Here is a 15,620-nt window from a genome sequence, read left to right as displayed (position 1 = left end):
TAAAGAGAAATAAATGAAAAATTTTAAAATATATTATCAGCAAATTAAAATGTTTAATCTTTCATAAAATGCAAATACAATGTATTTTTCATTGGAGAACAAATGTTTTTTCTTACCTTATAAATTGATTAAGTTTCTTTAAAATATAACAACATTAAAAACTATAATAAATAATAAAGAAAAAAAAATATTTTTTTCTTTTTTAATACTTAAAAAATAATTATTTTTATAAAAGAAACAAAAAAATAAAAAAGAATTTTTTTTACTTTATATATTTTTTAAATTAATTTTATTTTTTTTAAAAATAAATTATATATGTGTTGATTTGTGTGTGTGTGTGTGTATGTTATGGTGTGTAATTTATGTTATTTATGTTTTTATATATATTTAAAATTTAAATTATATTATTAAGAATATTAAATAATAAAAGTTAAAATTGAATGGATGGGAGTGGTGTTTTTTATATTTGGGGGTGGCGTCGTTTTTTTTGTATAATATATTTTTAATCATATGATCATTTTTTTTTTAATGTACAAATTTTTTATTAATATTAATATAATTTTTTTATTTAGTTTTGATGTTGTTGTTGATATACATAAAAAAAAAAAAGCAATTATATATATAGTATAATGTATATATATATTTAAAAAATAATATAATGGTCGAGGAATGAGGAGATTATTTACTTAAAATTAATAATATTAGTAGTAGTATATTATAAATAAAAAAAAATAAAAAAAAATAAATATGACTCTTAACGATAAAGTTTGTTTTAGTTTTATTTTATTTTATTTTTAATTTTTTAAATTGGTTTTCATACTATAAAAATTATTTTATATTAGATTTGAAATATAAAAATAAAAGCCTCTTGGGAATTATAGAGAATCCATATGCGATTTTTATTTATATTTTTTGATTAAGCATAATATAATTAGTATAAATACTATATTTTATAAATATATATATTTTTTATAACCCATGATATCTTCACACACCACCACCACTCCACATCACACACACAAAATATATTAAAATTATTTGATTTGATTATTAAAACTAAATTTTTAAAAATAAACCTTATAGATAACATAATAATTAAATAAATAAATAGTACACATTGGATATTTGTACATTTATTGATAATATTATTGTGCATTTACTCTTTTAACACACGAATTATAATTTAAAATAAAATAAAATAAATAAAATAGTACTAAAAACGATGATTATTTAAAATATCTAAAATAAAGAAAAAGATCTTTTAGAGCTCTTATAAACTTTAACAATATGCACTTTTTTTCTTCAATATATAAAAAAAATTGATTTTTTTTACTTGCCTCATGTATTAGTATGTGATATCTTTTATATTTATTAGATTATTATATCCAAAAAAGTATTTTGTTATTTATTATTATCATTATTATTTATTTATTTATTTATTTATTAATATTTAATTATAATTAATTATAGTTTTATTTATTATCATTATTTACTATTTTTATTTGTAATACTATTATTGGAAAGAGGATTTATTTTTAATTAGATGTTATCTTGATTTAACTTCTTCTTTTCTGAATAAAAAATATATTTTTTTACATCATTTTTATGATATGATATTTGATCAAATTTAGGAAATAAAGACTAATAATATTAATGTTATCAAATATATTTTAAAAAAAATTTAAAAAAAGTATTTTATTTTATTTTTTTATTTATTATTTTATATAATTATTATTTATATACATATTATTTAGTGGTGGTGGGTTAAAGAGTGAGCTAAAGTTTGATTGGTGTGGTGAGTATTGTTTATAATATTGTAAAATGAAATCTATGATTGATTGATTTATGTAGGGATATCTGTTTTGTTAGTTATTATACGAGGACGCTTGTGTTGTAATGTTATAAGAGTGGTTTGTGTGTGTTATTTTTTAAAAAAAGTATAATTGAAATTTGAAAATAAAATATATTAACTTGAATATACTACTATATATAATGGAAAAAAAAAAAGCAAAAAGTTATATTTGATACATCACTAATAAAGTATTTGCACATAGTATTTAAATATTACTATATACATATAACCATATTTAATGTATTAAAATATTAAAATGATTGAAATAATTTTAAAAAAAATTTGTTGTTGTATTTTAAAACCTATTTTAAAAAAAAAAAAAAAAAAAAAAAAAAAAAAAATTAAAATTAGTAAATGAATTATTATGGCCATTATATAAATTATTACTTGTATATATTTAAATTATCTATTTTATAAAACTATCTTTTATCTAATCAGTTTTATGTTAAATGAAATAAATAAGATTTAAAAATTATTTTGGGGCTTGAGTTTTAAAGAATAAAAGAGATGAAAATATATATAATTTAAATTTATCTGTTATCTATTAAATAATAATTGTAAATTACATGTTGAGAACAACAAATTTAATTAAAAACAAATAAAATTCAAACTATAGAAATGATTTAACAATGTTTGGGTGTAAAGAAGGAAAGTTATATACATCATTTAAATGATTTAATTAAAAATAAAAATATAACCTATAGAAAAAAAACTATTTATACAAATAAAAAAAAAAAACAAAACAATATTATTTTTTAAAAACACGAAAAAAAATGTTCTTTTCTTTCTTTTCTTTTTTGTAAATATAAAAAAATTTCTTTAAAACCAAGAAACTAACAAAAAATAACAATAAAATTATAAAAATGTATTGTATATAAAATATTTTATAAGTAGATGATTCGATTGACAAGATATATTATTATAATAACAGAATAAACAATATAGAAATACAAAAGCCTAGAAACAAAATAAAAAAGGAACCAATAAATCGATCCATATCGAGCGATACAATAATAACGTTATCAAAAAATAATATTTTGGTCCAAATAATGTTTGGTGGTGTAATAATTATTTTGTGACATATGGTGAAATGTAGTGACATATGGTGATATATAATGACACATGGTGATAAAAAGTAATATAAAATAAATCTTATCTTTTCGATTTTATAATACTGTTATTATGATTATTATTATTATTATTATTATTATTATTATTATTATTATTATTATTATTATTATTATTATTATTATTATTATTATTATTATTATTATTATTATTATTATTATTATTATTATTATTTGTATTTCAATCTCCACAAATTAAAATTATATAATTTTTTAAAAAACTTACTTTGGACCTCTTTTACGACCAGAGAATTTAGAATCATTTTTAACTTCTTTACCTTGTTTTCTTTGTCTATCTTTTTTATTCATAATCCATTCTTTAGTCTTCTTTAATGCACTGCCCCTTGATTTACCAACACGTCTTCTATCACGTTTTCTATTTGTAAATTTAACTTCATTTGAATCTTCTTCTTCATCCATTTCGATTTCACCATTAATACCTTTGGCAGCAGGCATAACAGAGTTATTACCAGTGAATAAAACTAAAAAGTATTTCTTTGCTTTGGTACTGTTTGGGAAATCGATTAAAAGACCACCACTAAAACCACAACGAAGTGCTGATGCAGTAATCATTTCGATTTGTGCGGCATTCTCTGGATAGAATTGAAGGATTGCTTTGGCACCTCTTGCTAAAACATTAAATAATGATTGAAAGAATACATGAAGTCTCTTTCTTGGGTTGTGATGTGATTTCTCTGCATTACAAAGCCATTGAATAGCTGAAATTGAAATTGCACCATCAAATGTACCTGGTCTAAAAGGAAAACCTTGACCAATATCCCTTAACATTACATCACCTTCAACCTCTCTGTCAACTGCTACATCCAACATACTTGATGAAATATCGCATCCAATCCATTGATGTCCTGAATCTGTTAAAACATCACCACTAATACCTGAACCACAACCAATATCTAAAAATAATAATCCTTCTGATTCTTGTGGAATTGCTAATAATTCAAAAGCTCTTTCAGCCATTTTACTTTGAATTTCGATAATACGTGAACTATGATAATATAAATATTTATTATTATTAATATTATTTGATATAGTTTTATTGTATAAATACAAATTTTAATACATACTTTGATGAATATTTCTTTGCTTCAGTATCATCATAAAACTAAATAAAATAAATTTATAAATATTTAATTGTACATTATATTTTACATTCAAATAAATTACTTACGATTTCTGGTGGGGCTATGTGTTCTGGACGACTCATTTTTATATGCCAATCCTATAATATTTGATATCAATAATAAACTGATCTAATAATAATTTTAAAAAACGAAAGAAACGAATTTTTTTTTTTTTTTTTAAATTTTATTTTTTTAAAATTTTTTTTTTTTAAATTTAATTTTTTTATTTTTTATTTTATTTTTATTTTATTGGATTATAAAATTAATTTTATTTGGTATGTTTTATCTTTTAATTCCTACAAATAATATTTTGGCTAAAAAGGAGACCACACCCCCAAAAAAAAAAAAAAAAAAAAAAAAAAAAAAAAAAAAAAAATTATTTTATTTATTTTTATGTGTTTGTTGGTGATGAAAAAATAAATATTAAATTAAGTTATTTCTTTTAAAATGAATATTACTTCCCAGTATATCTATTGCTTTAGTTATAATTGCAATTAACTTAAAAATTTAAAAAAATCTTTTTATTTTTATTTTTATTTTTTTTAATTTTTGTTTTTGTTTTTTTAATTTTTTAATTTTTTATTTTTGTTTTTTTTAATTTTTTTATTTTTTATTCAAAATTAAAAATAGACTTCTCATAATTATCTTTGTGATTCATAATATAATAATAACAAAACAATTTTTAATAGTTTAATCATTATCAAAATTAATAATAATAATTTGACTAAATTCAAATTGGTTTAGTTTAAAGATGGCAGAAATTTTTCCATCATTTATAAAACCTCAAGCCCAAGCTCAAGATAGTAGCTTTAATTGGTTTTCCAGTAGTTCATCAAGCGATAGCAATAATAACAATGATAATAGTTTAAATAGTAGTAGTTATCATGATGATGATAAAAATAGAAATGTTGGATTAGCAATTGCTTTATATATATTTGTATTTGTATTTATTGTAGTGGCATTAATTGTATCAAAGAAATTGGTCAAAATTGTTAGACATACTGAAGTAATGATTATAGGTATGTATATCGTAATAATACGTAGACACTCAATATGATTGTTATATAATTAATATTAATAATATTTTATTTTATAGAGAGATTTGGGAAATACCACAGAACATTAAATCCAGGTTTACATTTTTTAGTTCCTTTTATAGATTCACCAAGATTAATTCATTGGAGATATTTGGATTTAGCTGTTGGTGCTAAAAAAGTGCAGGTTATGATTCAAGATACAGATCGTATTGACATGAGAGAACATGTCATCACATTCGGTAGACAACATGTAATTACAAAAGATACCGTACAAATTAATATCGATGCATTAATGTATATTCAAATAGCAGATGCTAAAGCAGCAGTATATAGTGTTCAGAATTTACCAGATTCAATCGAATTATTGGCTCAAACCACATTACGTAATATTATTGCAACATTATCATTGGATGATACTTTTTCCTCAAGAGAACATATTAACAGTCAATTAAAAGAACAAACTATTAAAGAGGCCGAACGTTGGGGTGTAACTATTACACGTGTCGAGGTTATGTCCATTCGTCCACCAAAAGATATTAAACAGGCTATGGAAATGCAAATTCAAAAGGATCGTGAAAAGAGATCTGCAATTTTACATGCCGAGGGCGAAAAGGAATCACTTATTGTAAAGAGTAAAGGTTTAGCTGCCAAAGTGGTGTTATCGTCCGAGTCTGATAAAACTGTTAGTATACAAAATGCAAAGGGTTTTGCAGAGTCCAAACGTCTTAAAAGCCAAGCTGATGCAGAGGTCATTAAACTTGTTAGAAATGGTATTAATAACAAAGATGTTAGCGCTACAGGCTATTTGATAAGCTCAAAATATTTAGATCAACTATCAACTATTCCAACTGATGAGACAACCCTTTATCTTTTACCAGAAACTTCATTTAATGTAAATATTATTCTATATTTTTATTATCATTATTATAAATCATTAAAAAATATTAATTTTTTTTTTTTTTTAATTTTTAATTTTATTATTTACAGTTTGCTAATAACCTTGTAAATCCACCACCATCATTATTATCAAAAAAGAATGATTAAATTTTTATAAATTAAATAGTAATCAACACAAATAATATTAAATCATAGATCAAAGAATTTCATTTATCTTTTTTTTATCTTTTTTTTTTAATATTTAATGTCTTTAAATTTTGTACACACACTAATTCACACAATAAATTTAAATATTTAACCTTTTTAATAAAACAAATAAATCACACAAACATACAAGCACAAATTCGAATCGATTTATTTTTATAACAAATAGGAATAATATAATAAATAAATGATAAAAATGTTTATCTAAGATAAAGATTAAAGAGATAAAAGGAATAAATAAAATTTTATTTGTAAAATGGAGAAAAAAAAAAAATTTGTTAGGGGTATAATTGGTGGGTTTAGATTTTAAAAATAGATTGTTTTTTTATATTTTTTTTTTTCTTTTTTTGTTTATCTCATAAATTTTAATATTATATTTTTAGTATTTTTTTTTTTTAAACTTAATATATATACAATTTTTTAATTCATCACATAAAAAAAAAAAAAAAAAAAAAAATACAAAAAATATAAATATTTTTTATTTTATCTAAAAACAATACTTTTTTTTTTTAAACTTTTGTAAATATAAAAATGGATAGTAATAGTAATAATAATAGTAGTAAAAAAAAAAATAAAAAACAAAACATAAATGGAGCAACAGAAGATTCAATAATAAATAGTAGCAACTATGATTTTAGTAATGGCGGAAATGAAAATAGTAAATTAGGTGTAGAACCAAAAGAGTTAGAAGATCTTGATGAAAAATATGAAAGCACCTCACGATTAAATATGGTTTTAAATTTATTAAAAACAATTAAAGCTGGTATTGGGGCAGATTTGTCACATGTAGAATTACCAGGATCATTTATTTTACCAATGTCAACATTAAAATATTTTAATGATATTTTTCTTAAAAATTTTGATTTATTATTAAAGTAAATTATTTATTTTTAAATTTTATATAATAGCTATCGTTTTACTAATTTTTTTTTTTTTTTTATAAAAAAAAGGGCAAATAAAATAGAAAATGAGTCAGAAAGAATGCTTGAAATATTTAAATATTTAAACACTACCTTAATGGTTTCCCAAGATGTAAATATAGTTTATTAATAATTCTTTAAATTGTAATGCTAATTTTTTATTTTTATTTAATTTATAGCCAACTAGGAAACCATTAAATCCGATACTTGGTGAAGTATTGATGGGTGATTTCCATGTCAAAGAAGAGGACGGCAATATTTCAACAGACAACCATTATTGCATTGAGCAGGTTTCTCACCATCCACCTTTAAGTGCCGTGGCTGTGTACAATAAAAAAGAAGGTATTAGATTATATTTTACTTCACCAGTTCAACTTGTATTTGCAGGAACATATTTTAAAATTGGTTTTGGCAAAGAGTGCGAAATTCATTTTGAGAAATATAACCAAACATATAAAATTATTATACCAACTTTATGTGCACGTTATTTAAGAGGATTTGCTGAATATTGTGGAGTGGGATCAATTCATTCTGATACAGGTTCATATTATATGAAGACACAGTACTATGCAAAACCATTATTAGGAGGTCAGTATAATTGTTTTGAATCCTATATGTACAATAACAAAAATGAAAAGATATACAAGCTTCAAGGTCAATGGGATGGAGAAACTAATATTACAGACTACTCTATCAGTTCTAAAGAATCTAAATTGTTTTATAAAAAACCACCTACATCTTTATGTAAAAAAACAGAGGACCCTCTTCCTAACGATTCTAACGTAGTATGGCAAGGTGTTGTTAATGCATTCCAACAAGGCAGTATCAAATTGGTTTCTAGAGAAAAGTCTAAAGTAGAAATAGAACAAAGGAAATTAGCAGCTGAGAGAAAACAACAAAATATAACATGGATACCAAAATATTTTAAAAAAAATGAAGAGAATGACAAATGGGATTTAATTAATTATAAAGATTAAATTAAATAAAATAATAACATAAATTTCTTTTTTTTTTTCTTTTTCTTTTTATTTTAAATTAAAATTTTATTTTTTATTTAAATTAATTTTATTATTTTATAAAAATTTATAGATAAAAAATGGGTGTTGTTATTTTTTATAACTTTTTGGGCATTTGTAATATTTTGTAATATAAATAATATAATGTTTTTTATTTTTTTATTGGTAATAATATTTTGGTTTTAAAAATTATAAATTAACTTTATCAAATTCAAAAAAATAATAAAAGTTAATTTCTTTTGTTCAGTAGCAGGTGGTGCAAAATGTTAAAAAATTGATTAAACCAATACAATTGAATTCACTAGCTTTGCACTGGATTTTAATTAGACCAGTGAGTATTGTAATGAATGGTTCAAAAAGATCCAAATACACTATTATGGGAAACAAGTATTTAAAACTCTTGTTTAATTGCCAATATAGTTGATTCTTCCACTCAAATATCATTTTTTAATATAAATGATTATTAAAATGGTTATTAGTTTAGCTTCGGATACATATATACAAAGTCTACTAAACCATTCTTTATAAAGACTGATTTTAAACTTATAAATTTTAAAATTGTAGATTAAAAGATAAAAAATAGAGGAGAAGAACAAAAAAAAAATAAAAGAAATTTTCCACCAATATGTTTTAAAATAGATCCTATTACAAAAAAGTTCTGATTAATAAACTTCTAAATTTAGAAATTTTTAATTTTATATTAATATTTAAAAATAAATATTTTTTTTTTAAAATAAAATAAAAAATGGGTTAAACCAGTATTAAAATATTTTTATAATTATTTATATCTAATATTTTTTATTTATTTTTATTTTTATTTTTTTTAAGGGGTTTTTTATTTTATTTTATTTAAAAGGGTTTTTTTTTTTTTTAATCATAAACAATATAGTTTTTTTATAAACATTTAAATGGTAAATACAGGTGTTATAAAAAATAAAAAAGAAACTAAAATCAAAGAAATTAAAAATGAAAAAGATGGGTGTAAAATTAGTGAAGATGATTTAGACAGTTTTGATGAGCAAAGTAAAGAAAGTTCAAGAATTATAGTGATTTTAAAATTTTTAACATCATTTAGGTTTAAAATAGGAAGTAATGTTACAAATATTCAAATACCCAGTGTTTTTATTGCCCCTAAATCCACCATTGTTTATTTTGTTGATAGTTTTATTTCTCACTATGATTTAATAATAAAGTATTATTTTTTAATTATTTATTTAAAAAAAATTAAAACTAATATTCTCTTTTTTTTTTAAAATCCAGAGCAAATAATATAAATGACCCCTATGAAAGATATATGAAGATATTTGAATATCTACTATCATCATTATTTTATATTCCAGTTGTAAGTATAAAGAAATAAAAGTTTATTAAAATTATTTAAATTATTTAATAATTATTTTTTTAGAATGAAAAACCTTTAAATCCAGTATTAGGTGAAACATTAAGTGGTAGCTTCTATACAAAAGATGAAAATGGTGATATTACCGAAAATAATTATTTTTTAGAGCAAATTTCACATCATCCACCTCAACTAGTTGCTTGCTATTATAATAAAACTCTGGGTATCAAAACAATTCTCCATTGTAACCTAAATTTTCTTTTTATGGGAAGCTATATCAAAATCGAAACATCAGGAAACATACTTGTAACATTAGATAAATATAATGAGATATACACAGGTACATTACCAGATCTTTGTGCTCGTTTTCTTAGGGGTTTTAGTGAATATACAGGAATAGGAACTTTACAATCAAGTAAAAGCAATATGAAAATAATTGGTAAATATCTAGAGAAACCATTAATAGGAGGTGAGTATGATCAAATTGAATCACATATAATAGATACAGAAACAAATGAAAAAACTCATTCCATTAATGGTAAATGGAGTGGAGAAGTTAAAATTAAAGATTTAAAAACAAAAGAAACTAAACAACTTTTTAAAACAAACATTAATTCAACAAGTATTGTAGAGAAAAATGAAGATCACTCACTTCCTTCCGATTCAAATAATGTATGGAAAGGTGTTTTTGATGCCCATCATCAAGGCAATTCAAAATTAAAATCATCGGAAAAAAGAAAAGTAGAAAAACAACAAAGACAACAACTTGAAGAAAGAAAGAAAAATAATATTGAATGGAAGCCCAAGCATTTTATCAAAAATGAAACAACAAGTACATGGGAATTTAAACATTTATAAATAAAACAAAACAAAACAAAATCAAAAATAAAATATACTATTAAATAAAATATTGTTTTTATATTTTAAAATTTTGATTGTTTTTTTTTTTTATAAAAATTTGGATATTTTTTTTTTAATTTTTTTTAAATTTATTATTTTTTTTATTTTGGATTGTTTTTTTTATATTGTTTAACTGTTTTATTTTTTACTATTTGTTATGAAATAAATATAGATGAAGTCATTTAATTAATATATATTAAATTTATTTCCCAGTAAACAAAATTATTTTTTACTTGGTGGTTTAAAACAAAACTTAATGGTTTATAATTTTGTGTGAATAAAGAAACCTTTTTAAACAATAAGTGAGTGTGGGTTAAATATTAATTTAAAATTATTTTTTTTGGAAAAATATTAACATTTTACATTTTTTTTTTTCAAATTAATATATTGTTTTTTTTTTTTTTTTTTTTTTCCTTTTAATTTAAAAAAACAAAAAAAAGGGGAAAAAATTTTAAAAAAAAAAAAAAAATATTTAAAACAGGTAAAGAATTAAAAAATGATTTAAAGGAAAGGGATTTAAATAATTTTGAGGAAAAGGGGGAAGGAAAATCACCTTTTTTTTTAATTATAAACCTATTTCAAAAATTAAAAAAAGGGTGGGCCCCAATGTAAACAATATCCCAATACCTGTTATATTTATCCCTCCTAAATCATCAATATCATATTTTTGCGATGGTTGTCTTAAAAACTTTGATTTATTATTAAGGTAACTATTTTATGTACCATATTTTAAAAAATAAAAAATAAAAAATACTGATGTTTAATGATGTATATAAAATAGGGTAAATAGCATTGATAATAGTTTTGAAAGATTTCTTCAAGTATATCGATATTTACTATCTACATTATATCATATATCAGTGGTAAGTATTTTTCATCTTTTATTTAGTTTTATATTATTTATTTTAACTAATTTTATTATTTTATTATTTTATAGTTAGAAAAACCACTTAACTCAATATTAGGGGAGACTCAAATGGGCAATTTTCATACTAAAAAAGAAGATGGTGAAATTGAAACTGAAAACTACTATTGTTCAGAACAAATTTCCCATCATCCACCCATTTTTGCAACTACTCTATATAACAAGAACCAAGGTATTAGAATGACAGCAAATTATGAACTAAGAATGTTTTTTATGGGCACTTATATTAAAATAAATTTAATTGGTAAAACAAGAATAGAGCTTGAGAGGTTTAATGAAGTAATTGAAAACGATGCACCAACAGTCTGTTGCCGTTTTTTAAGAGGTTTTTGTGAATATAGCGGAGATATATCCATCACATCCAACGACTTAAAGTATAAAGCCAATGAAAAGTTTCTTGAAAAACCATTACTTGGTGGCCACCATGATCAAGTTTTAGCCACTTTAAGCAAAGAAAATGAAGATGTCTATTTAATGCAAGGTGGATGGAGTAGTGAAGTGAAAATTAAAGATTTGAAAACCAATGAGACCAAATCATTTTATAAAAATACAGAAACCAGTGTTATTAAAAGAAATGAAGATACATCACTACCAACAGACTCAAGTAATGTATGGAAGGGTGTGTTTGATGCACACCATCAAAAAAATTTAAAACAGAAATCAATAGAAAAAAGAAAAGTAGAAAAACAACAAAGACAAAAACTTGAAGAAAGAAATACAAATAATATTAAATGGGAACCAAAACATTTCACTAAAAACAATGATTTTTGGGAATTTAATAATTACTAGTACACCTATTAACATCCAATTAATTATTTAAATAAAAAATAAAAAAGATCTCCATTTGTTTCAACATATAAATTTTTAAACTGTTAAAAAAAAATGTAGATTTTAATTATATTAATATTTTATAATAAAAAATTAAATAATATTTTAACACCCTTTTTTTTTAATATAAAAGATCTAATAGAAAATTGTGTTGTTTAAAAAAACTACTGGTTTATTTTTTTTTTTTTTATTTTTTTTTTTTTTTTTTATTTATTTATTTAATTATTTTCTTATTTATTAAAACAACAACATGGAACACGAAGATAAAAACACTGTTTTGGAAGAAGAGGAGGTGGATGAGAAGGAGTCTAAAGTTGCATTGATTTATAATACTATGAAAAAATTTAAATATGGGTCCAGTATAATGTACTCACCAGTTCCAACAGTGTTTATTCCTCCAAAATCCAACATAAGATACTACATTGTTGGAAGTCTATTTAATTTTGATTTATTGTTCAAGTAACTATAAATTTTTTATTCCTTTTATAAAAAAAAAATATTAATATTTTAAAACTATAAAGAGTAAATAATATTGATAATAGTTTAGAAAGATTACTCCAGGTCTATCGTTTCCTAGCATCTGCATTGCATTCATTCCCAGTTGTATGTATTGATATCAAACTAAAAAATAAAAAAATAAAAAAATAAAAAAATATTAATATTAATATTAAAATAAAATATATAAAGTTAGAAAAACCGTTAAATTCCATATTGGGTGAAACTAGAATGGGTAATTTTCATACAAAAGATGAAAATGGTATGGTTGAAACTGAAAACTACTATTGTTCTGAACTAGTTGCACTTCCCCAAACAATGGCAACCTGTGTTTATAACAAAAAACAAGGTGTTAAAGTTTTATTTAACTATGAAATTGACTTGTTATTTTTGGGTACAAATGTAAAGGTTGAAAATATTGGCAAAACAACGATTATTTTAGAAAAGTTTAACGAAGTTTATGAATACAATTCGCCAAGTTTAAACTCACGTTTTTTAAGGGGCTTTACTGAGTTTAGCGGAGATTCTATTCTATCGTCAAGTGATTCCAAATACAAAATGAACATAAAATATGGTGAAAAACCAATTTTGGGTGGTCATTATAACAAGGTGGATATAGAAGTAATTGATATTGAAAAAAATGAAAAAAAATATAATATTACTGGCACATGGAGTGGAGAAATGGTGATTAAAGATTTAAAAACAAAAGAATCCAAATTATTTTATAAAAGATTAAAGGAAACCACCATGATTGAAAGAAATGAAGATACATCTTTACCAACCAATTCATATAATGTCTGGAAAGAAGTATTTGACGCCCATCATAGAGGCAATTCTAAGCAAAAGAGATTGGAAAAACTAAAAGTAGAGAAACAGCAAGAAAAGCAGCTTGAAGAAAGAAAGAAAAACAACATTGAATGGACACCAAAACACTTTTACAAGAATGAAACTATTGGTACATGGGATTTACTAAACCACTAATATTATTATAAATAAACACCATATGTAAATAAACCATTTAATTAAAATTTTAAACCACTCTAATGGAATTAGTAATTGTGTGGTGATGTGTGTTTTTTTAAAAATTTTTTAATTTTTTTTTAAATTTTAAAAATTATTTTTTTTTTTTTTTTTTAAAATATTTTCATTTTTGGTCATTATTATTAATTAATCTTTTTTAATATTAATCGATAATATATTAAATTGTATTGTTTATAAATAAAAAGATGGAAGCCATTACTAAACATGCCGATGCCATTATCCAATCAACCCTTGGCCCACAATGGAATTTAGGTTTATTAATCTCCAAAGCTTTAGGTTATGGTATTATTACAGGTTCACTTTTATTAAAAGTTCCACAAATTTTAAAAGTTATGTCAAGCAAATCTGCTGAATCACTCTCTGCCTCATCAATTGCTATGGAAAATATCGGGTAATTATAAAACTAAAGTAATCTTTTTATAAATACAAACAGATCGTGATTATTAACATGTATTTTTTTGGTACTTTTGGTTAGTTTCACTATTTCACTCCTTGCCGGTTATTTATTAAACACCCCATTTTCAACATATGGTGAAAGTGCTTTCATTTTAATCCAAAATATTATTCTTTTAGTTTTAATCTTAAAATTAACTGGTAAATTAGGTGCCACCTTCGTATTAGGTTCAGTTGGGTAAGTAATATTATACTCTATATCCAACAAATTTTAAAACTATTAATATTAATTTCAAAATCATTAAATTTATTAAAGATATCTTGGTTTCATTGTTGGTGTCATGAAATTTGCAAGTCCAAAAGAACTTAATTTATTATTAGTAACTATAGAACAACATCAATATAAGTATATAGCATTGTGTATTAATTGAATTACTTTTATTTTTAGAGTATCAATATCCCATTATTTATTTTCAGTAAAATCCCACAAATCGTCACCCTTCTTAAAAACAAGAGTGTTGGCCAACTTTCATTCATTACTGTTTTCTTAAATTTCGCTGGTAGTTTAGCTCGTGTTTTCACTACCCTTAAAGAAGTCAACAATCCAACCAGTAAGTTTAAATACATATTATTACAATCATATTATACAAATCCCTAATCTATAACCATCTTTTTATAAATATTTTAGTTTTAGCTAGTTATTTAATCGGTTCATTCTTAAACGGTGTTGTTTTAACCCTCTTCTTCTTATACTGGAACAAAAAAGTCCCAGCAAGACAACAAGTCAAACAAAAAGCAAATTAAAATACATTTAAAAAAAAATATTTAAATATAATTTGTGATTAATAAAATTGTATTAAGAAAAAAAAAAAAAAAACTATAATTATTTCTATCTATGTTTTCGAAATATGTACAGGAATTTTAGTTATAATTTTATTATTATTATTATCATTAGTTTATGTTTATTTCTTTTTGGCTGCTTGTTTCTTTGATGGATCTTCTTGAGATTTTAAAACTGATAACTTTCCATTATTCTTTTTAAATCTACTTGTCATTTCGGTTTCAATCTTTTGAGTAATGGTTGATTCTAATTTTTTGTTCATTTTAGCTTTTGCTTGAGCAATAACTGATTTTGGTTGTTTCTTTTTTTTATTTAAACCAACTAATTATTAAAAAAAACATATTAGTACATTATAATCTGGTTTAGATAATACTAGTTGTTATAATAATCGTTATAATTTTGTATTTATTTATTTGGTCGTAATACGAAATTATTTTTATCTAATATATCTATTTATTTATTTTGTTTATTTATTTAATAATACCTTTTGAAACTTTATTGGTAGAACCTGCTTTTTTAATTTTTAATGATGATTGAGCCATATTAAATGCTATATATTATACAAAGATAATTTAGATTGTGTTTAAAAAAAATAAAAAAAATTTTTTTCGTTTTTTCTTTTTTTTTTTTTTTTTTTAAAATTTTAATTTTACTATTTTTTTT

At 22.0% G+C, this 15,620-nt stretch overlaps 6 protein-coding genes across 6 annotated transcripts; 4 read left to right on the top strand and 2 right to left on the bottom strand.

Moving 5' to 3' along the window:
* Positions 1-2,147: 2,147 nt before the first annotated feature.
* Positions 2,148-4,204, bottom strand: DICPUDRAFT_146769 (uncharacterized protein; the record flags this gene model as incomplete). The annotated part of the gene is made up of 4 exons (XM_003283048.1): positions 2,148-2,154; positions 3,206-3,985; positions 4,065-4,102; positions 4,169-4,204. The coding sequence occupies 4 exons, from the start codon at positions 4,202-4,204 to the stop codon at positions 2,148-2,150; spliced, it is 861 nt and encodes a 286-aa protein (XP_003283096.1).
* Positions 4,205-4,872: 668 nt separating this feature from the next.
* Positions 4,873-6,202, top strand: DICPUDRAFT_146768 (uncharacterized protein; the record flags this gene model as incomplete). The annotated part of the gene is made up of 3 exons (XM_003283100.1): positions 4,873-5,140; positions 5,218-6,050; positions 6,146-6,202. 3 exons carry the CDS (start codon positions 4,873-4,875, stop codon positions 6,200-6,202), a joined length of 1,158 nt encoding a protein of 385 aa, XP_003283148.1.
* Positions 6,203-6,669: 467 nt separating this feature from the next.
* DICPUDRAFT_44602 (uncharacterized protein) lies at positions 6,670-12,217 on the top strand. The gene is made up of 4 exons (XM_003283099.1): positions 6,670-7,134; positions 7,210-7,291; positions 7,359-7,833; positions 11,841-12,217. The coding sequence occupies exons 1-4, from the start codon at positions 6,791-6,793 to the stop codon at positions 12,146-12,148; spliced, it is 1,209 nt and encodes a 402-aa protein (XP_003283147.1). The 5' UTR covers positions 6,670-6,790; the 3' UTR covers positions 12,149-12,217.
* Positions 12,218-12,437: 220 nt separating this feature from the next.
* On the top strand, positions 12,438-13,663 carry DICPUDRAFT_74116 (uncharacterized protein; the record flags this gene model as incomplete). Its single annotated transcript, XM_003283098.1, has 3 exons — positions 12,438-12,646; positions 12,709-12,790; positions 12,875-13,663. 3 exons carry the CDS (start codon positions 12,438-12,440, stop codon positions 13,661-13,663), a joined length of 1,080 nt encoding a protein of 359 aa, XP_003283146.1.
* A 245-nt stretch (positions 13,664-13,908) lies between these two features.
* On the top strand, positions 13,909-14,920 carry DICPUDRAFT_146763 (uncharacterized protein; the record flags this gene model as incomplete). Its single annotated transcript, XM_003283097.1, has 5 exons — positions 13,909-14,114; positions 14,199-14,354; positions 14,433-14,522; positions 14,594-14,727; positions 14,805-14,920. The coding sequence occupies 5 exons, from the start codon at positions 13,909-13,911 to the stop codon at positions 14,918-14,920; spliced, it is 702 nt and encodes a 233-aa protein (XP_003283145.1).
* Positions 14,921-15,078: 158 nt separating this feature from the next.
* Positions 15,079-15,499, bottom strand: DICPUDRAFT_85728 (uncharacterized protein; the record flags this gene model as incomplete). The annotated part of the gene is made up of 2 exons (XM_003283047.1): positions 15,079-15,278; positions 15,442-15,499. The coding sequence occupies 2 exons, from the start codon at positions 15,497-15,499 to the stop codon at positions 15,079-15,081; spliced, it is 258 nt and encodes an 85-aa protein (XP_003283095.1).
* Between the last annotated feature and the right edge of the window lie 121 nt (positions 15,500-15,620).

This window comes from Dictyostelium purpureum, assembly GCF_000190715.1.
Source record: "Dictyostelium purpureum unplaced genomic scaffold DICPUscaffold_3, whole genome shotgun sequence".
Taxonomy (NCBI): Eukaryota; Evosea; class Eumycetozoa; order Dictyosteliales; family Dictyosteliaceae; genus Dictyostelium; species Dictyostelium purpureum.
This window is presented reverse-complemented; position numbering and strand designations above follow the sequence as displayed.

Coding starts and splice junctions, on each gene's coding strand:
- DICPUDRAFT_44602 (XM_003283099.1), top strand. CDS start 6,791: ATGGATAGTAATAGTAATAATAATAGTAGTAAAAAAAAAAATAAAAAA. Junction 7,292..7,358: donor CCTTAATGGTTTCCCAAGAT/GTAAATATAGTT, acceptor TTTAATTTATAG/CCAACTAGGAAACCATTAAA. Junction 7,834..11,840: donor AAAGATATACAAGCTTCAAG/GTCAATGGGATG, acceptor ATTTAATGCAAG/GTGGATGGAGTAGTGAAGTG.